The 25775-nt window shown below is 40.5% G+C and overlaps 1 protein-coding gene and 1 long non-coding RNA gene across 3 annotated transcripts in view; one reads left to right on the top strand and one right to left on the bottom strand.

Moving 5' to 3' along the window:
• SDK2 (sidekick cell adhesion molecule 2) overlaps window positions 1–25775 on the bottom strand; it is a 491418-nt gene that overhangs the window by 152920 nt on the left and 312723 nt on the right. For both annotated transcript variants that reach the window (XM_056817207.1, XM_056817208.1), the window contains exon 5: window positions 11437–11570. In XM_056817207.1, coding sequence (XP_056673185.1) covers window positions 11437–11570 — 134 coding nt within the window. The remainder of the gene's footprint in view (window positions 1–11436; window positions 11571–25775) is intronic.
• LOC103093165 (uncharacterized) overlaps window positions 11548–25775 on the top strand; it is a 67976-nt gene continuing 53748 nt past the window's right edge. Inside the window, exons 1-2 of the long non-coding RNA XR_462212.3 lie at window positions 11548–11677; window positions 12119–12189. This is a non-coding gene — a long non-coding RNA (uncharacterized LOC103093165). The remainder of the gene's footprint in view (window positions 11678–12118; window positions 12190–25775) is intronic.

Here is a 25775-nt window from a genome sequence, read left to right as displayed (position 1 = left end):
TGAAACGACTCAGTGACAAGAGCTGCAAGAGAAAGAAAAGGCTTTAGAGGTTTAGGTGGGATTTCAGAGGGCACAGAATATTTAGACTTTATTCCATAGGACGTGGTAGTTTGAGGAGGAGGAAGGGAAGGGAAGGGTATTGAGTAGAAAAAGGGATGGGAAGTAACATGACCAGAGCAGGTTTTTGAGACCAGGAATCTGGCTGTTGTGTGAGCACAGACAGGAGAGTGAAAAGAATGAAAGTGCAGAAACCAGTTGCGGTTTTTGCAATAGTCCAGGCAAAAAAGAATGAAGGTCTGTCTGGTCTAGGGTATGGAATGGACAGGAAGGAAAGGATAGCCATTATGCAAGGTTTTATCATTGGGCTTATGGACAGTCTCTGACTTTTCCCTTTCCCAAACTAAGCAGTTTTTCACTCATTGGTACCACTGAGGGAAACAGAAAGTTCAGAGGGGGATGCCTTTTGGAGAGAAAGATTAAGAACTTTCTTTTAGCTATTGTGAATTTGATGCAAACATCAAAGCAGACATGTCTGTCTGGCTGATGGTTAGAGATGTGGGACTAGTTTGTGAGGGAGAGTACAGATGCAGACACAGATTTGAGTGTTATTCATGTAGACGTGATGACTGAGCCACGAGAGAAGGTGAGACTGAAGAGGGAAAGAGAATTTACAGGAAAAAAGCAGAGGGTCAAGGATTGGGCTTTGGAGTTAAAACATAGTTGGGGGGGGGAGGAGAGAGAAGAAAAAGTAGAGCTAATGAAGGAGAAAAACAAGACACAGCCAAAGAAGAAAAGTAGGAGAAAGCAAAGGCTTTTGGGGCTACATTGAATGTAGAGAAGTCAAGGAAAACGAAGATTAAAAAAAGGTTTTTTTGATTAGGCATTTAGAAGGTCCCTGTTGACCTTGGAGGGAGTAGTTATAAGACAGCAGTAGGGTGGACAGATATGTGGCTCAGTGAATAGAAAGCCAAGCCTGAAGGTAGGAGGTTGTGGTTTCACATCCGGACTCAGATCTGGTATCAGTCAATTTACCCTATTGGCCTCAGTTTCCTCATCTGTAAAGTGGAGCTGGAGAAGGAAATGGCAAACCACTCCAGTATCTTTGCCAAGAAAACCCCAAAGAGTCACACATGACTGAAAAAACAACTGAATAATTGTAGGGGCAAAGTATAGACTTCAAGAAAGTGGGTTGTAAGGAAGAGAAGGCACTGAATCTCAATTACTCCTTAGAAAAAGGAGAGAAATATATGTTAGGGAGGACATGGGGATAGCAGGATCAAGAGGAAGGTTTTTGTTTTTTAAGAATAGGTGAATAGGTGCAGTTAGGTATCATGATGGATGGAGTGCCAAACCTGGAGTTGGGAGGTCCTGGGCTCAAATCTGGCCTTAGACATTTCCTAGCTGGGTGACCCTAGGTAAGTCACTTAATCTCATTTGCTTATCCCTTACTGCTTCTCTGCCTTAGAGTTGGTACTAAAACAGAAAGCAAGGTGTTTTTTTTTTAAAGGAATAGAGGAATGGAGTATGCTCATATGTTCTCCAGTCCATTCTCTATGCAGCTGACAAAGTGATTTTATTAAAACACAGGTCTTATCATGCCACTCCCCTGCTCAATAAACTCCAGTGAATCCCTATTACCTCTTGGATCAATAAATTCTTCTGTTTGACATTTAAGCCAACTTGGCTCCAAATTAATTAAAAATCTGGTTTCAACTTACTTTTCTATTTCTATTCTGCATGCTCCTTTTTGTTCTCTCTTCATGCCACAAGGCAAACTGCCCTTCCTGGGGTTCCTTATATGCAACATTTCAATGTCAATGTCTTTTTTTTCCCCTTTGGCCCCATATCCCAAGCCTGGAATGCCCTTCCTCCCCATCTCTGCCTTTCAGACTCTTCTTTTCCTTCAAAGCTCAGCTCAGACAGAACCTCCTACATAAGAAATGCTTTCCTTTAGCTGCTTTTGAATACTCGCGCATGTTGTATGCTCCTTTAGAAGGCAAACTCCTTGAGAGCAGGGGCTGCTTCACTTCTGTTTGTACCAATAACTAGTACAGTGCTTGACATGTTGCAGGTGCTTAATAAATGCTCACTGAATGATTATATGCTGAAGGAAAAAAGTCAGTGGAAAGGGAGAGATTGAATATGCAAGAAATTCAGAGATAAAAGCCCTGACTAAATGTTATTACAACATGTTTCCCTGCACTGGGGATAGACTGCTCAGAATAATTTCTCCCTTCTACTTCTTTTTCCCTGTGAACAAAATTAATGTATTTTTGAGACATTTGGCCCGAGGATAAGGACACAGTTCAATTTTAGAAAATAACTTTTCCCTGGGTAAAGTCAACTGACCTGTTTGAAGACTCAAATGGTGTGAATCTGTTCAATATGACAAATAGCTTTGAAATGCTGACTATGTGCAAAGTACCATGTGGCCACTAGTTGCTGTTGTGGATAGAGGCTGGCCCTGAAGTTAGGAAAACTCATCTTGAACATTTGAACTCATCATGAGTTCAAATCTGGCCTCAAACATTAGCTGTGTGACTTTGGGCAAGTCACTTATCCCTATTTCCCTCAGTTTCCTCATTTGTAAAATAAGCCGGAAAAGGAAACAGCAAACCACTCCAGTATCATTACCAAGAAAATCCCAAATGGGGTCACAAAGAGTTGGATGTGCCTGCAAAATGACTGAGCAGAAGGGTTACAAAGAAAATGAAGCTAAGTTCCTCTGAAATAAAATGCAGACTCCTTACTGTAGCATTTGAAATCTTTTTCAGCCTTATTTCTCATTAGTGTATCTCATGCATACTACATTCCAGTCATGTTGGAAGACTAACTACCCCTCAATCTTGCCCCTCTCTGACTTCTCTATGTTAGTGCACACTGTCTCTCATGCCTAGAACATATATGCTCCCTCCTCCTTTCAGCCTACTGAAATCTTTCAAAGTTCACTTCAGAACTCACCTCTTCCATAAAGCCTTTCATGATTTACCCAAATAAAAGTATTTAACTTAAGTCTTCAATCTCTCTCTTTTCAAATTATCTTAGAAACTTTGTAGTCTATTCTTTGTCCCTATTATATTAAAATAATATTAGATGCCATATATTATAATGTAATATATTATTATAAAACATTATGTAAAGTTATATCATAGTATATTGTTATAATGTAAATGTTATTACATTACTAACAACATATGAATATACTATATTATAATAATATAACTTTATAATATATTATATAATTATGTAATAAATATGTATATATCATCTTGTTTATAATATAATGGATTATATTATATACTATGTATATATACTATATAATATAATCTATTATATTATAAATTACATAATAATAAATATGTATATCATCTTGTTTATAATAGATTATACTATATATCATGTACATAAAATTTATTATTACATATAATTATCACAAAATACAAAATACATTATAAACATAATATATGCTATATTATAAACAATATATTATAAATACAACTTATATTATATTATGTTATATTGTTATCTCATGTTGTTATATTGTATTATATTTCTTATATATTATATCATATAGCACATTATGATATATGATATGATAAGATATTTGTTTAAATAGCAATAGGTATGGCTTGCTTGCTCTTCTTGGCAGCCTGGCCCTCAGAAAAGCTTCAAAATACTCTATGGGTGCATATTTACTCAAAAAGCTATTCAACTCAACAAATGTTTAGTGAACTGAAAATCCATTACACTCTTTAAAAGCCCTCATGGGGCAGGAACAAGATGTGGTGGTATAAGGAATCCAGGGGGGAGAAAAACAGAGATCGTGGAGTGTGGTACAGGGTTTTTAACCTGGGGTCTATGAAATTGTTCTTTAAATCTTTTAATAACTCTAGGTATCGTTGGTTCCCTTTGTGATCCTCTATTTTATTTTATGCATTTACAAACCTTATGCTGAGAAGGGGTCCAGAAACATCACCAGACTGCCCTTTGGCAGCCCAAAACCCATCTGGCATTGGGAAATCAGGTTGGACCCCTGATTCGGACAGTTATTGGCCATGTGGTCTCGGACAAGTTATTAAATTTCTTTCAACCTCAGTTTCCTCATGTATAAAATGGGGATGACAACACGGGCACTGACTTTCTCATATGATTGTTCTGAGGAAAGTACTTTGTAAGCCTGCAGTACCAAATGATCAATTATCACTTACCTGTCAAACTCAGAACCCTAAATGTGGACAAAGTCAGAGTGACTTTGAGCATGTGGCCGTGGCTCGCCCAGACCTTTGGCTTCTCTAGCTCGGAACTCACTTAGGATTTCATTGAAGCCTCCTGCTCTTTGGCAGAAAATAGTTAGAAGGCTGGGGAGTGTGTCACAATAACCCAGGCCCTGCCAGCAGCAGTGACATGGGCAAAAGTGCCCAGATAAATTTTTCCTGCAGTTAGGATTGTGAAGTCAGCACAAGCTGGGGCCTCAGAGATTTACTGCAAATTAAAGTTGGCCCTGAGCCAACCAGGACTGGCTGGGGTCAAGGGGGGGGGGTGATGGGTCTGAAATCTAAGCCACTGATAAGTCCACACAGGGTCAGGGTAAGAACGTCAGATCTGTGGAAGCCCAGGGCTTCGGCGGTGACTAGACAGCCAGGGCCATGGAATTATGCATATAATGGATCTGCATACACTCTTATCATTATCTAGCAGAAGCCCACTTGGACATGCTCTACTCAGTGAAACAGACAAAATCCCAGGATAACAGGCCACCCTGGGCTGCCTTTCCAGGAACTGGTGACATTCTGTGTTATCACCATGCAAGAAGGCCAATGGTCAGATAGGGAGTGGATCGGCTGCATTGGGCTACCGCAGTGACTCTGAACAGAAGGAAAAATGGAGTTAGAGGGACTGGAGAAGAGAGGTGGAAGACGAAGGGGAAGAGGCAAAGATACAGGGGGAGAAAGAGAGATGGCAAGGAGACAGACAGAGTTGGTAGTGGGAAAAGCGACGATTGCTCCTTGTAAATTGGCAGGCAGTCTGGAGGATTTCTGTCAGTGACAGGAACGGGTTTTGAAGTGTAGTCATTCGTGGGAGGAGAAATTAGCTAAAAAAAAATATCGGCTGATTCTGCTCTCAATTCAACACAAATCACTGAGTGGGAGAAGGAGGCAAAGGGCGCTTGGAACTAGGAAAACAGAGAAATCTGGTTTGCAAGTTACAATAGGAATGCCTGCCTTATCCTTGTGCCTGTCAGTTGGGGGTGTGGGGTTTAGGGGGGTTCTCCCACCTCCTTTGAATTATTGGAGGGCTCTGGGGAGGAAAGACAGAGCAGAAAGAAATTGTGATGATTGCTTCCCTCTTGGGACAAAGTTGCCTGTGACAGCTGAGCTGGGAATACCTCCATTCCATCTATATTTGGGTGGGAGGGTAGAGCTGTTTAATTTCCTGTGAAAAGCAGACTAATGCCGCCCAGGAATTGAAGAACTGAAGACACCATGCTTCACTCTCTTCCTTTCACTACTGTCTAGGGTCAGCAAAGACACATAAGATTAGGACATAGGTTGAGTCAGTGCATTGGGGTCATCTACACATTGGCATCTTCTCATTTGTGTTTTTTTTCTTGCTCCATGATAGGTAAGAGTCAAAATGATTTAATGACCAGGGGAAAGTCAAGAGGAAAATGGCATTTTCTTCAGATGGTTAAAACCTTACTCTGCTTATTAAGGAAGATCAGCTCAAATCCATGAAGGTAGAAAATCAACATTCTATCACTGCCCCAGCAATGATTAGAGAAAAAAGATCACATTTTCTTCCTTGGTGGCAGGAAGAACAGAAAGAAGAGAGTGTCAACATTGCAGGAGTGATATGATTTCCAAAGTTTTCTTTTAGCTCCAAAATGTTATAATTTCTATTTTAAAAAATGCTGGACTATATAGATTTATTTGGGTTTGAGCACCAGTAGGACTACTCAGGTCCCAGGGTCCCTTCCATTTTTGAGATGTTGTGGTTCTTTTGCCTCTATAACATCTTTTCTTGGGAGGATTGGTTTGGATTCCAAGGAACTTTGAGTAAGGAGAAGAAAATAGGCTCTGAGATAATGAGGAGTTCCTATTGGGAACTTGGAAAGGGTCATGGACTGAAGAATCCAGCATCCTTAGGCTATCCCTTAAGTTTCTCCTGGTTTGAGGGAATATGGAAAACAGATGTGGGATAGCTAGGAATGTAGAAACAATTGGCATTGCACCTTCATCTTGGTATTATTGAGAGTCTCAGCCTAACCATGGATGATTAATGAGGCTTGCTTTTCTAAGCAGGAGTTGTACAGATGTGGAAGGAAGTGAACATCTGGCTTTTCCAGCTTACAGCTGCTCTGATGCTAGAAAGAAGAGTTCTGCTTCTCTCAAATTCACTCAGTGATACCTTCTGACCTTTTCCTAGGCCTGGTTCTTGAGTCAACCACCTCTTTATAGGCACTAAGAATAGAATACCATTCTCATATCGTCAGGGTTCCTGGATCATCTATTCCTGGATAAATAAGAAAAAGATCCAAGTAGGACCATCCCAAGAGCCTTGCATACTTCTTTGACTCATGGTTTAATTCCCAATTTCCCTATAATCCATTCCCACTGTTTCTTACCTGTTCTCCTAGATTCTTACTATTCCAAGGAGAGAGTGAATCCCTCTCTTCAAGCCTCAGTTGCTCATCATTCTCCCAAGAAGCAAGGCTTAGGAGTACTAGATTTTAAACTGTACTATAAAGTAGTAATCATCAAAATAATCTGGTACTGGCTAAGAAATAGAAGGGTGGATCAATGGAATAGACTAATGATCTAAGCAATAAAATGTTTTAGAAACCCCAAAGTTCCAGTTTTTGGGATAAGAACTTACAATTTGACAAAAACTGCTGTGAAAACTGGAAAACAGCTTGAGAGAAATTAGGTTTCCATCAATATCTCACACTATGTATATCAAGATCAAAATGGTTATATGATTTAAACATAAAGAGTGATGATATAAGTAAATTAGGGGAACATAGAATAATTTACCCAGCAGATCTATGGAGAAAGGAAGAATTTGTGACCAAACAAGAGATAAAGAACATTAGAAGAAATAAAATGAATAATGTTAATTATATTAAACCAATGAGCAAGACTGGCCTTTCTCATGGTCAATGAGGAGATCCAGGATTAAATAATGATTCAGAGAGGACCCTACCTAATGATTCCAAAAGCTTTTCATTCAAGGATTTAGAACAGTAAAGAATCTTAGAGGGCATCAAATCCAGTTCTCTTGTTTTATAGATACAGAGACCCAAGCCTAGAAAGGCAAAGTGATTTGTTTAATTGGCATTGATTTATAGAGCCAGGATTAGAATTTATGTCCACTGATTCCCTATCCCATACATACCATGTCTGCAGCAGCTAGAGCTCCACCAGTCTTACCCATCAGTAGATGGAGTTGGACACAGTCAGACCAGGTTGAGATAGAATTTTTGTGACAAGATGCATGGAAACAGCAATTGTGCTGAGCCCATGAACACTCTAAATTGAGCTGTGATTTGGAACATTCTGCTTATCTGCCATTATCAGTAGAACTTCTCCCATCTACTGATACTCTGCCTCTGATTCATCCCCCACTAACTGGCAATCTCACTCTTCTACTTCCAATGTTGCCTATTTTCTGGCTGAGTAAGAGTCATTTTTCCCCCTAGCCCAACTTTCTCTTATCTCATCCCCACCCACTTCAATACTACACCTCCCAGGTCCTACTCTGGATCTGCTTGTCCCTTCCATTGTGCCCTGTATGTCTTCTAGTCAATAATTAACAAATTTCCTTCCATTTAGATGTCTTCTTCTCATACTCTTTCCATCTTATTGAGCTCAGAGAGATGTGGAGCCATCCAGGATGATACTGATCTCCCTGGATTGCCATTTTAGTAATGGCTGCACCTTTCTTTTCTCATAGCCCCTGATAAACTGGTCTCAAAGGGGGAGTCAGAATACTTCCTTTCCTCCACTCTCCCTCTGCTTCCATAACTAAGAAACCTGCTTTCTTTTGAAGTTCACTATATCCGTATTGATCACCCAAACCTGAACCTGGTAGATATTATCTGCTGATGGCTAGGTCATTCTTTCCTTTACCAATGACTCCAGTGCCAAATCCACATACTCCTTCTCCACCCCAACTCTTGCCCTTACACCAGATTTCAACATACATACTGGTGTTCCCTCAAGCACCCTAATTTTCCAGTTGGTCAATTTGCTCAAATCCTACAATCCACTTTTTTATTCCATCTCAGCTCCTCACAGGGACAGCAGTATCCTTTGGTCTTCCCATCATGTACAAGTGTTCCACTTCTATGGTCAAGAACTCTGACTTTTTTTGTTATCCTATTGCTATCTCCTATGAGTCAACCTTTCCTTATTCTTTACTCTTTCTAAATTTATTCTTTATTTTCACCACAACTTCTAATCCTTCCAATCAGTCCTTTCTCAAGACATCACCATCCTCTGGATAATTCTCCTCCAAATCTTGACCCTTTGAAAATCCTGGAAAACCCTTTAATTAACCTTTTCAACTCTATGCTATATTTTGCTCTCAAATCAGTCTCTCTCTTGACCTATTGCTACACATCTTTTTGCAAACCATAACCTTTGATCAATCCTACAATTTACCTTCCCTCCTCTTCACATGCTGCTGAACAGAGCTGGAGGAAGTCATAAAACCATGGTGATAAGGTCCACTACCGTTTTATATTATCTAATCTCAACTGTGCCCTCACTGGAGCAAAGAAACCTTTGAAATCCTACCTAATTGAATCTCTAGCACACCCCTTTCCCTAAATCTCTCAGCTGAGGATCTTGACTAATATTTTATTGAGGAAACAGAGGTGATTGGCCATGAGCTCCCTCTTTTTCTCCTTTTCCAACAGCTCCTTGATATGACCTCCCATTACCTCCTCATTTACTTGAGTCCCTGATGAAGAAGACTTTCTCCTTTCCAAGACCCCTCACCATGAACTTTTGATCCCACCCACTTGCAGTTTCCTACTTTTATCACTTTTCTCTTTCTAATCTTTAATCTCTTCTCATCTACTGTCTCCTTCCCTCACCTAAAAACACTTTCGTCTTTCCCATTCTTTAAAAAAAGTTCTTCACTAGATTCCTGTATACTTACTAGCTCTCTTCTTATATGCCTATTTCTCCAGCAAACTCCTTGAAGAATCTGTCTACATTTCTTTCCTTCAGTTCCTCTAGCTCACTAATCAACCCTCTATAGTTTGGCTTGTGATGTCATCTTACAAATGAATCTGCTCTCTCCAAAATTACTAATGATTTCTTACTTGCCAACTCTGATGGCCTTTTCTCAGGAATGTTCTGGTAAATATTTAGGTACTAGCTCTCTGGGGAAAAAAAGGACACAAGACACACTTTTAAGTTTAATCTCCATTATTAACATTTTCTCCACTGTCTTAAGACAATCAACAAAACAATAAATCAAGCCCTACCTTGTTTGCCAGTTTCTGAGGAACAATTAGGTTGAGGGTTCAAATTTGCATATCCCTGGCTTTTCTTAGTTTTCACCCTTCTCAGTTTTTCTTCAGCCATTTGATGCTATTGTGCCCTCTTCTCTTGGATATGCTCTGATCTCTGGTGATCTCTCAACTCTGACTTTCTACCTGTCTACCTTTCTCAGTCTCTTTTTCTGGATCATCACCCATGTCATGTCCTCTCCTCAAAGGTATACTGTACTGGCTCTCTTCTCTTCTCTCTCTATATTCTCTCAGAAAGCTCAACATGGATTGAGTTATTTCTATGAAGTTTGGCTCTTAGACCTATCTGTGTGTCCCTAGTTTCTCTCTTGAAATTTGAATTGCCTATTGGATATTTTGAACTGTAGAAATCTGAAACTCAGGTGGCAGCTAGGCATCTCAGTAGACTGAGAGCTAGGTTTAGAGAAGGAGAGACCTTGGGTTCAAATCTGGCCTCAGACACTTCCTCTGTGTGACTCTGGGCAAGTCACTTAACCTCCATTGCCTAGCCCTTACCATTCTTCTGCCTTGGAACCAATACAGACAGAAGGCAAGGGTTAAAAAAAAATCAAAACAAAATTTCATTGAATAGATAGAAAGAAGCCCTGAACAAAGACTTTAGTATCTCCTCCTTAGGGTTGACAGATTCTAAACACCTTTGCCATATTAGAATAACTTGTGCTTCCCAAGAAGCCTAGATAGAAAAATCAATAATAATAATCATAGAGGGGGAAAATGCATATGCATTTATACTATATGTGCATATATGTACATACACATACATAGAGCAGCTAGGTGACTCAGTGGATAAGAGTGCCAGGCATGAAGTCCCATGGACTTATTTTCCTGAGTTCAAATCTGGCCCCACATATGTTAAAGCTGTGTGACCTTAGGCAAGTCACTTAACCCTATTTGACTCAGTTTCTTCATCTATAAAATGAGCCAGAAAAGAAAATGATAAAGCAGTTTAATATCTTTTCTAAGAAAACCCCAAATGGGGTCATGAAAAGTCAGACATGATTGAAAAATGGCTGAACAATATATGCACACATACATATATAAGTGGGGGTTTATAGTCTCACACAAATATGCATACATGTGTACATATATACATAGAGGTGGGGTACATATACACACATAGGGCATATATTCTCACAGATGTACACACATGTGGGCGGGTCTATATATGTACATGTGTGTACATATATACACACACATATCTATAATAGATATTGTCTCCCTACTACAACATAAGTTTCATAAGGGAAGAGACAATTTTGCTTTTGTCTTTTGTATATCCAGTGTCTATCACATATTAGGTGCTTAATAAATGTTTGTTGTTTGACTTCTGTCAATGAGAATAATATCCAGAAGGTCCATGAACTTGGATGTGAAAAATTATATATTCATTTCAATACAGATTTTCAAAATCTTAGGTAGTTTCTTTCATGTATTTAGAAAATTATTCTGAGAAATAGCCTTCTCGAGCCTGAGGAAGGGGTCTTTGCCACAAAAAAAGGTTAGAAATCCCTTCTTTAGTAATACTCTCTCTCTCTCTCTCTCTCTCTCTCTCTCTCTCTCTCTCTCTCTCTCTCTCTCTCTCTCTCTCTCCAATTTCCCAGGAGCCTGGCTAAGAACCTCCATAAAGCCCCATCATTCTTGTTGCTTCCTTTGATGAACCTTAGGGTCTTACACTTGTCAAGAGCTTAGCCCCTCAGCTGTCTCTTTGGTAAATTGTCTTGCCTCTCCCCTCCCGCTCTGGAGGTAGGTCTCTTCCTGCCTCCCCATGACACCCTCACATCAGATGAATACACTTCTCTGCAGTTCACATCTTCCCCAATTAACTTCCCCTCCCCAGCTCTTTCCTGAAGATGGAATGGCCCATTCTTTCATCAGTGCCGGAGCCTTGTGCTTACTTTCCACGGTGAGAGTGATGGGCTGGCTGGTCTTGTTATCCCCGTTCTTGTCATTAACGGCCTGCACGTAGTACCGGCCAGCGTCAGGAGCCACAGTTGACAGAATGACTAGGGTGTTATCCAGCGTGATGGCTCTGAGGAGGATAGAGAACTGATTGAGAGATTCTGTCAGGGTCATCCCCAAGCCTCCCTCTGAAGCAGCATGGGGCTGGGGAAGGGGAGAATTCTGGGGACTCACTGGGTAAGGAAGACTAAGACTGAAGGAGGAGGGAAGTGGGGAAAGAGAGAGAGACAGAGAGAGAAAGAGACAGAGACAGAGACAGAGAGAGATAGACAGAGAGAGACAGAGACAGAGACAGAGAGAGATGGGGGGAAGGGAGACGGAGAGAGAGAAAGAGTGGGGAGAGGGAGAGAGTGAGGGGGGAGAGGGAGAGAAAAAGGGGGAGAGAGAGAGGGAGAGATAGACACAGAAACAGAGAGAGGGAAAGAGAAAAGGAGAGAGGGAAAGGGAGAGGGAGGGAGAGAGGAGGAAGGAGGGGGAAGAGAAGGGGAGGGGGAAGAGGGGGAAGAGAGAGACAGGGTGTGTGTGTGTTGATGAGGAATGGGAATGATAAGGGAATGGCATAAATAATAATGCCTTACATCTGTATTGAACATTAAAATTTTCAATTCATTTTCCCAGACATTATCTTTTCTGATCCTCATAACCCTGTGAAGGAAGGCAGGATGAAGAGTATAATCCCTGTTTTTGAGGTGAGGAAATCGAAGTACAAAGATATCTAGCTTCCCCTTATCTATCGATGTCTAGGTATTCCTTAACCTTGGCAGGCCTATATCTCTTAGCCTTCATCCTCTTAATTTTACCTTCTGCCTGAGCTCCAGTCTCTGCTATAAATTATCAATGCCCCCAATTCTTTCTCCTCCCATAGTACCTTTTTGACTGTAGTGACTCTATATTCTGTATTCTCTATATACTCTTTGACTTCTGGAGGTCAGAATCAAAAATAGCTCTGTGTGTGTGTTTGTGTGTGTGTGTGTGTGTGTGTGTGTGTGTGTGTGTGAACGCGCAGTGGTGGTGGGGTATGGGGTGTGGGGTTATATCTGACCATTAAGTTCAGGTTCTCTTTAGCACCAGAGGGAAATCTCATGGTGTGAATGAATGCTTCCCCAAAGAACTTAAAAAAAATCTCCTAGGCTGAGAAGTTCCTTAAGCACTGCCTTCTAGAGGATGTTTCTAAGAGAAAAGGGAAATCACCAGGGACTAGACAAGCCCATGTACATAAAAAGAGTTGACACACAAAATAATTGCTGAATGAAATTGTGCTTGACCTATACGAGCTTATCTATTTGTATAACATCATGTTTTAATGAGTTAATTCAATTAAGTTCAACAAATATTTATTAAACACCTATTACTACAGATTATCACTGTATCACCATAATATTAAACACCTATCACTGTATCTTATCACCTAATACTTTAATAGTAAACATGTATCACTATCTTATCACCTTATCACTGTATACTATCACCTAATACTATTAAACATGTATCACTGTATCTTGTCACATCACTGTATACTATCATGTAACACTATAATATTAAACACCTTCCACTGTATCTTACCACCTAATACTATTAAATACATATCACTATATCTTATCACCTTATCACTCTTATCACCTGATACTATAATATTAAACATACATAACTATATTTTGTCACCTTATCACTGTATCCTATCACCTAATACTATCTAATCACCTAATACACACTAATACACCTATCACTAATAAGAGAGAGAGAGAGAGAAAGAGAGAGAGAGAGAGAGAGCATCATGCAGTTAATCATTTGAGTAAATATTTGTTGATTTTAATTTGACTCAAATGATTAACTGCATGATGCTCTCTCTCTCTCTCTCTCTATATATATATATATATATATGTATATATATATATATTGCTCTCTTATATATAAGATACCATATGAGGACCTGGAGATAAAAAAAAGATGAAGACATATTCCCTGACCTCAAAAGTGTAGAAGATATTAATGACAATAATTTGGATGAAAGCTCCAGGCATTGGGTATTTATTAGTCAAATATATTGCTGGAATCGATCCATGCCTCTTTCTTCTAAGAACTAATAGTCCTCATGCCACTGCCTCAGTTCCCCTTCTGAAGTGAGATGAAAAAAGTCTGCCTTTTTCCCACCTAGAGATAATGACTCTCCCCAACATCGCTTTTCTCCCTGAGGTTGAACAGGTGTCTGAGAGGGCAGAGAAGGAACTTCTATGTCTATCTTTCTCAAATCTGAATTTTTCTTTTTGGGACCCATATTAGAGAGTCTAGAACCCTAGACTCAAGTGAGGAAGCATGGAACTCACTGGGTCTCATTGTAGGCCTTAGAAGTCTGACCACTGATAAATTTTCTTCTTTTCTTGTTTTCCATCTTCTTTTATTCATTTCCCCATTGACAAACAAAACCATTAGTTTGTCAAGTCTAGCTCCAAATTTTAATGTGATGTGCATGAGACAGCTGTTAAACATCCTTAATGTTAGTTTAACAAGGACAAATCCAGTTGAATCCTTTTCAGATTTTCCCATAAGGTGAATGTTACAGAGATTTAAAGAGAGTCTCTCAAAGGAACCGCTTCACAAATGTCTCTTTTGTTTATACTTTCACCAAGGCAGAGGGTTTGCCTTATTTTAATTAAAATTTTTTTTGCCATTGGTCTTTTTACATGTCAGTTCTGCCCTCAACAAAACTCCAGGGAGTAGGAGAGGAGGTCCATCCACTCTGTTCCTCCCTAATGGTTCCCTTCCTTCCTTCTGGAAGAGTTGTCTCTCAAGGGGCAACTAGGTGGCCTAGTGGATAGAAAGCCAGGCCTGGAATCAAGAGGACATGGGTTCAAATCTGTGTGATGTTGGGCAAATCCCTAGCTGTGTGACCTTGAACAAGTCACTTAACCACAACAGTCTAGCCCTTAAAGTTCTTCTGCCTTGGAACCAATACACAATATTGATTCTAAGACTGAAGGTAAGGGTTTAAAAAAAATTTCTCTATTCTCCCACTAATGTGGGCAGAGGTAGAAAATGGCCCCATACAGAGGCATGACAAATTTTGGTGGCATTTGGTAGTGTAATGAATAAAGTGCTGCCCTTGGAATCAGGAAGACCTGAGTTCAAATATTGCCACTTAGTAACTGTGAAACAAATTAACCTCTTTCAGCCTTGGTGAGTCAGTCAATTAGCATTTATCAAGCACCTATTATGTGCCATACAGGCAAAAGAAGCCTAATGGCCTCAGTTTCTTCATCTCCAAATTGAGGATAATAATAACACTTGCTTTTCAGGGTAGCTGCGTCCATTGGGGAGCTAGGTGATGCAGTGGATAGAATGACAAGCTTGGAATCAGGAAGATTTATCTTCCTGAGTTCAAATTATATTACATTATTATTAGAACAGAAGCCATTTGAAGGCAGGGGTTGCCTTGCTTGCATTATATTTGTAACCCTTGGGCATAGCATAGTGCCTCTCACTGCATTGTTAAATTTTGTATAAGGGTCTTAAGGAGAAACTACCTGGAGAAGAGAGGCAGTTTGGTCTTTTTGTTTGTTAACTCCTGCTCTTATCACATTGCCTTACACATAGTAGGGGTTGAACTTGAATTTGTTGAACTAGACTTGAATGAAATGCATAATAAGGGCTTTATTTATTGTCTCACGTAAACCTCAGAACAACAGAGCTTGCCATTACCCATAAATGTACCATTTCCATGTTCAAGAACTCTGAAGTTCCTATACATGATCACAATCTATTGGTTTTCCATCTCTTCTTTGGCCTTCCCATACCAAACTCTATGCTGTCCACACTGTGACTTCCAATCCCTGCTCCATTCAGTTCTGTGCTAGGCCAGCACTCTCCTTTTCTCATCTTGATTCCTTGGTGAGCCAGTTCAAATCTACATTGTCTTTTTTCTCACATCCCTAGCTCCATTATTGTATCACCAACTATTTCCTGCAAATCTCCAGCCTTAGATCACTCTTACCATCTGCCATCTTTATTCCTAGCCACATACTGCTGATTGAAAATTGGGGCAGCTAGATGGCATAGTGGATAGAGTGCTAAGTCTGGAACTGGGTTCAAATCTGACCTCTGACATTTCCTAGCTCTGTGATCCTGGGCCTGAATCCCATTGCTCAGCCCTTACCTTTCTTTTCTTTTTTTTTTTTAAACCCTTACCTTCCATCTTGGAGTCAATACTGTGTACTGGCTCCAAGGCAGAAGAGTGGTAAGGCAATGGGGGTTGAGTGACTAGCCCAGGGTCACACAGCTGGGAAGTATCTAGCCCTTGCTTTTCTGTCTTAAAGTTGTAACTGAGACAGAAAGTAATGGTTAAAAAAAAAAGTAGAGAAAATAATGCAAAATTATTTTCTGACTAGTTCTACTACAAATTTATGCAAATCGGGTCAGACAATCCTACACCTCCCTTATCCACTCACTATCCTACTCTCTATGGCGGTCTTCCAAATCTTTTCATCCCTCCTCAAATCTCTCATGGCTTCCCCTCCTACTGTCTTCTCAGCTGAGAACCTCACCACATTTTTACTGAAAAAAAAAAACTGAGGCCATTTGCTGTGAACACCCTCTTCTTTCCTCCTCCTCCTCTCATATCATTCAGATGCCTTCTGCCACTATCTTCTTCAACCTTGTCAGACACGAAGAGATAGCTCTTCTCCTTACAAAAGCTAACTTCTCTTCTTGTGCCCTCTATCCCATTCCAACCTATTTCCTCCAAGAGATCGCCCCCTCTCTTATTCCCACTCTATCACTTATTTTCAGTCTCATTTCCTCCTGTCTACAAATATGCTTATGTCTTTCCCATACTCAAAAAACCCTCATTTGATCTTTCCATCCCTAATAACTATCATCTTTTATCACTACTTTTGTGGATAAACTCCTTGAGAAGGTCATCTACAATAGGTGCCTCCACTTTTTTTTTTTTAAACCTTTCCCTTCTGTCCTGGAACCAATATTGGTCCCAAGGCAGAAGGGCAGTAAGGGCTAGGCAGTTGGGGTTAAGTGACTAGCTCTGGGTCACACAGCTGGGAAGTATCTTTTTTTTCCTTCATTTTTTAAAAATGTCTTGCAAAGCATAGTTTAGTCATTGTGGTAAGAACATACTTACATATCCCAAACCCCAAAATAAAAACAAAAACACACTGATGTGAAATATAACTCCAACAGTTCTTTCTCTGGAGGTGGATAGCCTTCCCCGTCATAAGTCTTTCAGGATTGTAAGAAATGTCTTGAGGCTAGATTTGAACCCTAAACCACTCGCCTCTATATCTCATTTTCTGTCCCCTGTGCCACCTAGCTGCCCTTGGTGCCTTTACTTCTTTCAATCCTTTCTTAATCTCCCATGATATACTTTTAGACCTCATTATTTCACTAAAATTGCTTTGTCTGAAATTACCAATGACCTCTCTTAATTGCCAAATCCAATGACCTTTTCCAGTCCTTATCCCTCATGACCTCTCTGCAAAATTTGACCATCAATTACCCTCTCCTCCATGATACTCTCTTCTCTCTCGGTTTTTGGAAATTTCTTTCCTCATTCCCTTCTTACCTCCCTGACTGCTCATTGCTGAATTTTGTTCATCCAGATCATGCTCCCTCATGTGAATGTTCAAGAGCTTTGTCCCAGGTTCTTCTCTTCACTCTCTCTACTACATTTGGTAATCTCATCAGCTCCCATGGATTTAATTACCATCTCAAATCTACCTATCCTGCCCTAACCTCTCTGCTTACTTCCAATCTTGCATCTTCAACCACCTTTAAGACATCTTGAACTGGGTATCAAGTAGACATCTCAAACTCAACATGTCCAAAAATAATCTCATCTTTTGCCCCAAACTCTCTCTGCTCCTAACTCTTCTATGATTGTCAAAGGTACCCTCCTTCAACCCCCTCAGACTTGTGGTATCATCCTTAAATCTGCACCTATTTCTCACTGTCTCCAGCCATCTCCCACCCCCATATCCAATCTGCTGCCCAGTCCTGTTGATTTAACCTTTGCAATATTTCAGGAACACACTCCCTTCTCTTTCCTGACACTACCACCACTTTAGTACTGGCCCTTATCACTTCGTAACTGGACTACTGCATTGGTCTTCTGGTAGTTCTTCTGGCCACAGGTCCTTTCCTTACTCTGGGCCATCTGGTCAGTCACCAAAGTGATTTTCCTAAAGTTTGGGTCTTATCTAACCCTCCTCCCCTTCACTAAACTCCAGTGATTCCCTATCACCTACAAAATCAAATATGAAATCCTGTTTGGCCTTCAAAGTCCTTTATATCCTAGTCTTTCTCTTGCACTTACAGTCTTCTTACCCCTTCCATTTTCCATCCCCCCCCCCCAACTCTTTGATCCAGCGACACTGGCCTCTTTGCTGTTCTAGGACATTCTATCTTTTGGTCCTAGGCTTTTTCTCTGGCTTGCTCCTATGCCTAAAATGGTCTTCCACTTTATTTCTGTCTCTTGGCTTCCCTTCAAGTCTCAACTAAAACCTATCTTTTACAAAAAGCCTTTCTAAACCCCTCTTAATTCTAGAGCCTTCCCTCTCTTAATTATTTCCTCTTTTAGCTCACTTTGTATATATTTGTTTGCTTCTCATGTCCCTTATTAAATTGTGAATTCCTTGAGGTCTATATTTTGCATCTTTTTGTATCCTCAATGCCTGGCACACAGCAGGTATTTAATAAATGCTTACTGACTGAATGATAGAACAATTCTGTGAGATAGGTGCAATTATTATTCTTATTTTATAGATGAGCAGTAGGATGGTTGCAGTGATTAGAGTCAAGAAGACCTGTAGTCTAGGATCTACTGACTGTGGATAAGAAGTTAAGGGTAACTTCTTTGTGCCTAAGTAGCTAAGACTAAGCTGAAGAGAAGGTTCTATTTTGCATTGTTGGAGTTCTTTGCCAAATATCTCTTTCTAACTATGATATTACAGGTCTTGTCTATTCTTTTCTTCCTTTGTTGTTCAGTCATTTTCAGGTATGTACAACTCTTCCCCATGAGGAGTTTTCTTGGCAAAGATACTAGAGTGGTTTGCCATTTCCTTCTCCAGCTCATTTAACAGTGAAGAAACCGAGGCATAAAAGTTAAGTGACTTGCCCAGGACCACACAACTAGTAAATATCTGAGGCAAGATTTGAACTCAGGAGATTCATCTTCCTGAATCCAGGTCTGGCACTTTATCTACTATGTCATGTTCAGAGAAATTAAGTGACATACTAGCAAGTATATATCTGAAACAGGATTACAACCTAGATCTTTGGAGGCAGCAAGGTGGCTCAGTAGATGGAGAGTCAGGCCTGGAGACAGGTATCTGGCCTCAGACACTTCCTAATTGTGCGACCATGGGTAAGCCACAACCCCCATTGCCTATCCCTTACCGACAAACAGAATTTATTCTAAGGCAGAAGGTAAGGGTTTTAAAAAAACAAATGAAGAATCTATCTCTTCCTGAGACTGAGTTTGGTGGTCTAATCTACAGTGTTGGGTTGTCTCTCTGAGCCTCAGTTTCTTTATCTGGTAAAATGGGAATAATATTAGGTTTTGAACAATGATTCATGTATAACCCACTGGAATTGCTTGTCAGCTCTGGGAGAGGGGAGGGAAGAGAGGTGGGAAAAATCATGAATAATGTAACCCATGGAAAAATATTCTAAATTAAAAAATAAAATGAGAATAATAATACTTATCCCATAGTTATTGTGAAGATCAAAAGAGAAGGGATAGGAAAAGCAGGAACTTTTAGTTAATTCTAAATCAGTGATCCTATGATCTTCCCTGCTTCCTCTTGTCTCTTAGCATCCCTTTCCCCTGACCCTGAATAAAGCAGTAGAGCACATGAATACATTCAAACACACGCAAACACACCCAGAACACACATAAACAGGCAGACCTTTTGGTGTGCAAATGAACTTAAGAATAAAGCCGGGAGACTCTGGGCTAAATACTATTTAATGTTCTTTACTAGCTCAGGCGATACAAACTGGAGCAGTCTCCTTCAGTTGCCCTGCTCTGGCTGAATTTATTGGCTCATGCACCCCCTTCCACCTAGGCACAGCCTATCCTCAGTCCCTTGCTTATTCTTTATCTCTAGCAACCCTGGGCAGCACTACAGAGGCAGCATGGTATCAGGGAAAGAATGAAAGGCTGGATGGTAGAACTCCCTGCACTAAATAGCTGTGTGACTTTAGGCAACCTATTTTCTCTCTCTGCTTTTTCCAGTAACAACACCAACAATAATTGCTGGCACTTAAATAGTGCTTTAAGATTTACAAAGCACTTTACGAGTATTATTATTTCCTTTTATTCTCACAATAACACTACAAGGTCAGTGCTACTAATACCATGCTCATTTTATAAGTAAGGAAACTGAGGCAGGCAGAGGTTAAGTAACTTGCCCAGGGTCACACAGCTAGTACCAGAGGACAGATTTGAAATTAATTCTTCCTGATTATAGGCCCTGCACTCTATCTACTTCTACTTCATAGCTGCCCTTTATAAATCAATCAATCAACATTTATTAAGCACCTACTATGTGCCAGCCACTGGAATAAATGCTCAGGATACAAATAGAGGCAAAAGACAGTCTCTGGCCCTCAAGGAGTTTACAATCTAACGGGGGAGACAACATGCAAATATGTACACACACACGCACCCAAACAAAGTAAGCCTTAAACAGAATAAATGGAAAATAATTAACAGAGGAAAAGTACTCGAATTAAGAGGACTTAGGGAAGACTTCCTTTGGAAGGTAGGATTTTATTTGGGACTTAAAAGGGAGGCAGGGAGATCATCAGTTTGGAGGAGGAAGAAAATTCTGGCCATGGGGGACAGTCAGAGAAAATGACTTGAGCTTTAAGATGGATGGTTCATGGAACACTGTGCTATTCATAGAATATCAAGGAATCCAGGGAGGTCCATAGTAAGGAAACTAGGTGACTTATAAAGCCCCTTCTCTAAAGATGAGAAGTCCTAGGTCGACACTTCCTAGCTGTGTGACCCTGAGCAAGTCATTTAATTCCCATTACCTACCCCTTACTGATTTTCTGCCTTAGAACCAATATATAGTATTGATTCTAAGATGGAAGGTAAGGGTTTAAAACAACAACAACAACAAATAAAGCCCCCTTCTCTCACATTCAATATTCTTTCTTTATTTGTCTTAGCTTTTTTTCTCTGCCCAAAGTTTCTTTGTGTATTTGGGCCTCAGATACCTCCTCTTAGTTTCTGTTTCAAACTGTACTGACTCTGAAACAAGTTTGTTTTTCATAAAGTTGGGGCTTTTTTGGCCTTGGCTTGAGGAAATCCAGTCTTCCACTCATCTCTTGGCCAATACCTAGGCACTACCTTCCTTCATCTGTTTGTACTATCACAGTGTGTTGTCTCCTCAGCTGAGCCTTGGAAATTCTTCTTTACTAAATTTCTAGGCTCCTGCCTACGCCCTTAGAATGTCATAGATAGAACAGAATGTTATCCATATCTGATTGTCCAAAAGACAAGGAAATGGCGGTCCAGGAATAAGATATGATATGACTTCCCCAAGACCCCATGACTAGTTGGTTTTTTTTTTAAACCCTTACCTTCCATCTTGGAATCAATACTGTGCATTGTTTCCAAGGCAGAAGAGTGGTAAGGGCTAGGCAATGGGGGTTAAGTGACTTGCCCAGGGTCAGTGGGAAGTGTCTGAGGCCAGATTTGAACCCAGGACTTCCTGTCTTCAGTCCTGACTCTTTATCCACTGAGCCACCCAGCTGCCCCTCTTGTGTCCTTTCCAGAATTCAGAAAGTCATTACCTTGCCTGTCCTTTCTTCACTGCTTTTTCAGCTCATGAAGTAGTAGAGATAAGGTAGCCCAAAAGGGGAGATAAGGCTACTGACAAGCCCCCATCACTTCCAACATGGCTCTCTCTTCCCAACAGGGCAGCTATATCAGTTCTTGCCTAATTGATTATCAAGAGAGGGAGATTTTGTTTGATCGAGCCTTTTGTGTATACATACAGCTTTGGATCATCAGCCATTTCAAGGCTTTCCAACATTACAAAATAAACTAACAGAAAGCAGTTAAAGAATAATTGAGCACACTCTTGTTTGGGGAAGGAAAGGGTCCCCTCCATCAGCATCTTCTAGAAGCATGCTCCCTAACGTCTAGATGGATTGGCATCAGGCAAAGGATATTGCATATGACCTAAAGGACTGGGTCCCAATTTACCAATCTTCCCATTAGACCTTTTTTCCTTCAAATTCTTATCTTAGAATCAAGTCTGTGTATCAGTTCCAAGGCACGGGAGTGGTAAGGGCTAGGCAAATGGGGTTAAATGACTTGTCTAGGGTCATACAGCTAGGAGGTATTTAAGTTCAAATTTGAACCCAGGACCTCCTGTCTAAAGCCTGGCTCTTAATTCACTGAGTCACCTAGCTGCCCCTTTGTCATAGACACTTAAAGAATATACTTCTTTCCTTCCTGACCCAGGACCAGATTCCACAGCCATGATACCCCTCTGGACTCCTTTTCTAACCAGCTTCCTCATACCACCCTGCTGGGCTAGCTCTGAATGGCCAAGTTCCCACCTTCTAATCCTTCACTCCATGACTGAAGCCTTCTCCTGAGCTCTATGGTGTTCCATGCCTGGGGACACTTGATAATTTAATTAGAGAACTGAATAAGTCGGATTGAAAGCTCCCCAACGGCCCGTACATTCTTCCTATTGTTACTCCTCTTGCCTCCTTTTCCACAACACACAGCCAGGGGATGGATAAGGTGTTACTAATCACTGTTTAGACCCCAGCAGTGGTGTATCCCATAGACAGGAGTCTCCCTGAGCCCCTCCTCCTTCCTCCCCTCCAGCTCTCTATGGCTGATAGCACTCATTGGATATGTATCCCCTGCATACAGATGCCAGAGAATTTGCTTCCAGGGGTCCTGACTACTCAGCTATGAATATTAATCTGCTGTAATTGTTAAGATAAAACCATTGGAATGGTTCTCTCATATATTCAGCTTGGAGGACAGGGTGGAGGGGAGGAGGTGGGAAGAGTACATCTGTATGCCAGGATCATGGGGCAGGATGCTGTTGTGAATTAAAATAACCAGGGAGGGGTTTGGCAAATGAGACTGGGATAACAGGAATGAGACTGTAGGGAAAGAAAAGATGATGGAATTGTCAGAGAATAAACTCTCTATTTTGGGGTAGGAGCAGAAGGGCAGCTAGGTGGTACAGTGGATAGAGTACCTAGATTGGAGTCAGAAAGACATGAATTCAAATTCTACTTTGGATACTTCCTAGCTGTGTGATCCTGGGCAAGTCACTTAACTATGTTGGCCTTAGTTTCCTCATCTGTAAAAAGAGCTGGAGCAGGAAATAGCAAACCATTTCAGTATTTTTGCCAAGAAAACGGGAAAAGGGGTTGCAAAGAGTCAGATATGACTGAAAATGACTAAACATTGCTTTCAGGATGCTTGTCTCAGTTTTGTAAAGTTAGACAGTGGTATAGGAGAACAATTAATACCCATGTTAACTGTGCACTAGTAGGTTTCAATGATATGGAAAGGGACAACTTCGAAGTCAGAAGACCTAACTATGAATCTCGAGTCACACTTTAAGTCACACTTACTAGTTGTATAACCTTGGGCAAGTCAATTCACCTCTATGGGCTTCAGTTTCCTCATCTGTAAGGTGAAAATAACAATCACAGGACCATAGACTTAGAGCTGTAAGGGAGCTTGGGCTCAATGGTTAATCCTCTGCCATTTTACAGATGAAGAAACCAAGGGTAAGAGGGGAAAAGATTTGCCCAAAGTCACATAGAGAGAACTGGAAATTGAACCCAGATTCTCTGGGTCAGAATCCGGTGCTTTCCTTGCATTGCCTGCCTCACAGGGCTCTGATGAAGATTAAATGAAATAATGCTTATGAAATACATATTAAGTAAGTATGCTGATGTAAGCTGTCATTACCATGGATAGCAGGGATTTGGTCAGACTCGGTTTCATACATTTTTTAAACCCTTATTAGTTCCTAGGCAGAAGAATGGTAAGGGCTAGGTAATGGGGATTAAATGATTTGCTCAGGATCACACAGCTAGGAAGTATCTGGGGCCAAATTTGAACCCAGGACCCTCCCATCTCCAGGCCTGGCTCTCAATCCACTGAGCCACTCAGCTTCTCCCAGTTCTACACATTTGTAAGTACCTCATAACTAAGTCTTTCTCCCTAGCTGCAAGCCTATATTACAAACTGACTATTAGACATTTCAAAGTGACTGTCTTGAAGGCACCTCAAACTCAAGATGTCCAAAATGGAACCCTATTGCCTTTGCTCCAAATCTCATTCCTCTCCAGAACTTCCTTATCATTACTCAGTCTTTACCATTCTTCCTTCCAGTCATCCAGATTCACAAGTTAGGTGTCTTCTCTGATTCCTCACTCTCACTTTGCATATCCAATCCAATGCCAAATCTCATCATTTCTATTTCATAATATCATTGCATCACCAATCACATAGTTACCACCTTAATTCAGGCCCTCATGACTTCATGCTTAGACTATTACAACAGCCTCTAATTTGGTTGCCTCAATTCATGCCTCTGTCCATTCTGGTCCACCCTCCATATCAGCAACCAAAGATATTTTCCAAAAGTTAAGGTCTGCCCACATCATTCCTTATTTAACAAACTCCAGGCAGCAGCCAGGTGGCTCAATGGATTGAGAACCAGGCCTTGGGGTGGGAGGTCCTGGGTTCAAATTTGGCCTCAGACACTTCCTAGCTGTTTGACCTTGGGCAAGTCACTTAGCCCCCACTGACTAGCCCTCACCTCTCTTCCATTTTGGAATTGATACACAGTACTAATCTTAGGATGGAAAGAAAGGGTTTAAAAAAATAAACAAATTCCACTGAGTATTCCATGTCTCACTTCTATAAAGAAACACTGGTAAAACAGTATTAAAAAGGAGGCCTTTGCTTTCCTGGAACGCAGGGACTCAGTATAAGAACTTGGTGTTTCCCCTAAATGTAACCGAGTCTGCTCTATTCCTATTCAAGTCTAGACTCAGCTCATTGTCCATCTCTACTTTTTGACCCAGATATACATATATTTGGCAAGCTTTTTTGAGTGTCTAGGTAAAGGCATGCTGAAATCTAGGCAATGTGATATGTTTCATCTACTTGATCTTTCCTGTGTAGATGGCCAAGCCCGATTACAGATACTTTCCAGGAAGCCCTTCAACTTTCCAATCCTTCATGCAGTCAGCACACTACCAGTCACCAAGAGAGGGATCTGGAGGGCGTTATCATCCACAGGGAATCTCTATTTAACCAGGACTCTGGGATGTTCCTCCTCCATCACAGTGCCAAATGTCTTTGGTGAACTTTCATCTCTCTCTTTAATACCTCATCAGATGTTTATGATCAGAGGGTCATTGAACAAAGTTCTTTCTGCTGTAAAACCTTCCAAAGAATCTTGAATGATCTTGATATCTGGATGGAAAACACTTTCTAAACAATAATCTAAAGTACCATTCCTTTATTTAGCATCAAACACTTTTTTGTCATCATCAGATAATAAACATGGTGGGTGTTTACATGCTTTAAGCCTTTCAGTTAATTGTGAAATGGTAAAGATGTGGTTCATTGTTGAGTATTATTTCCAAAAGCCTACCTGTTCCTAATACCTTCACTGAGGATGATTTTGATTTCTATCTGGATGATTTATAAAGATTTTATCTAGATGGGAGAATAGGCATATAGGGCAGGAGTTACAATTTTTTTTTGTTGCTTTTTTGGTATTAAGGCTGGAGATTTTCCTCCATGCCATTGGTATCTTCCTCTTCTTCAGAAACCTTGTATATTAATGCCCTTATAATTTTTTTAAACCCTTAACTTTGGTCTTAGAATTAATACTGTGTATTGGTCCCAAGGCAGAAGAGTAGTAAAAGCTGGGCAATGAGACTTAAGTGACTTGCCCAGGATCATACAGCTAGGAAGTATCTGAGGCTACATTTGAATCCAGAACCTCCCATCTCTAGGCCTGGCTCTCAATCCACTGAGCCACCTAGCTGCCTCTTTATAATATTTTTGATTTTGGAATGGAATTGGTCCTAACTGACTGCTTTTCTGGGCTTTGTTCTCTTTAGGGCCATTTCTACTGTCCTTGTAAGCACATTGAGGACTCAGATATTTGGTTCCAAGTGTGATGATTCCACAGTCCTTGATGGAGAAACAGTTTTAGTTTTAAAGATTTTTTTTTGCAAATCTTTTCGA

The sequence above is a fragment of the Monodelphis domestica genome, chromosome 2 (assembly GCF_027887165.1).
Source record: "Monodelphis domestica isolate mMonDom1 chromosome 2, mMonDom1.pri, whole genome shotgun sequence".
Classification (NCBI taxonomy): domain Eukaryota; kingdom Metazoa; phylum Chordata; class Mammalia; order Didelphimorphia; family Didelphidae; genus Monodelphis; species Monodelphis domestica.
Note: the sequence above shows the minus strand (reverse complement) of the source record. Positions and strands in the feature narration are given on the sequence as shown.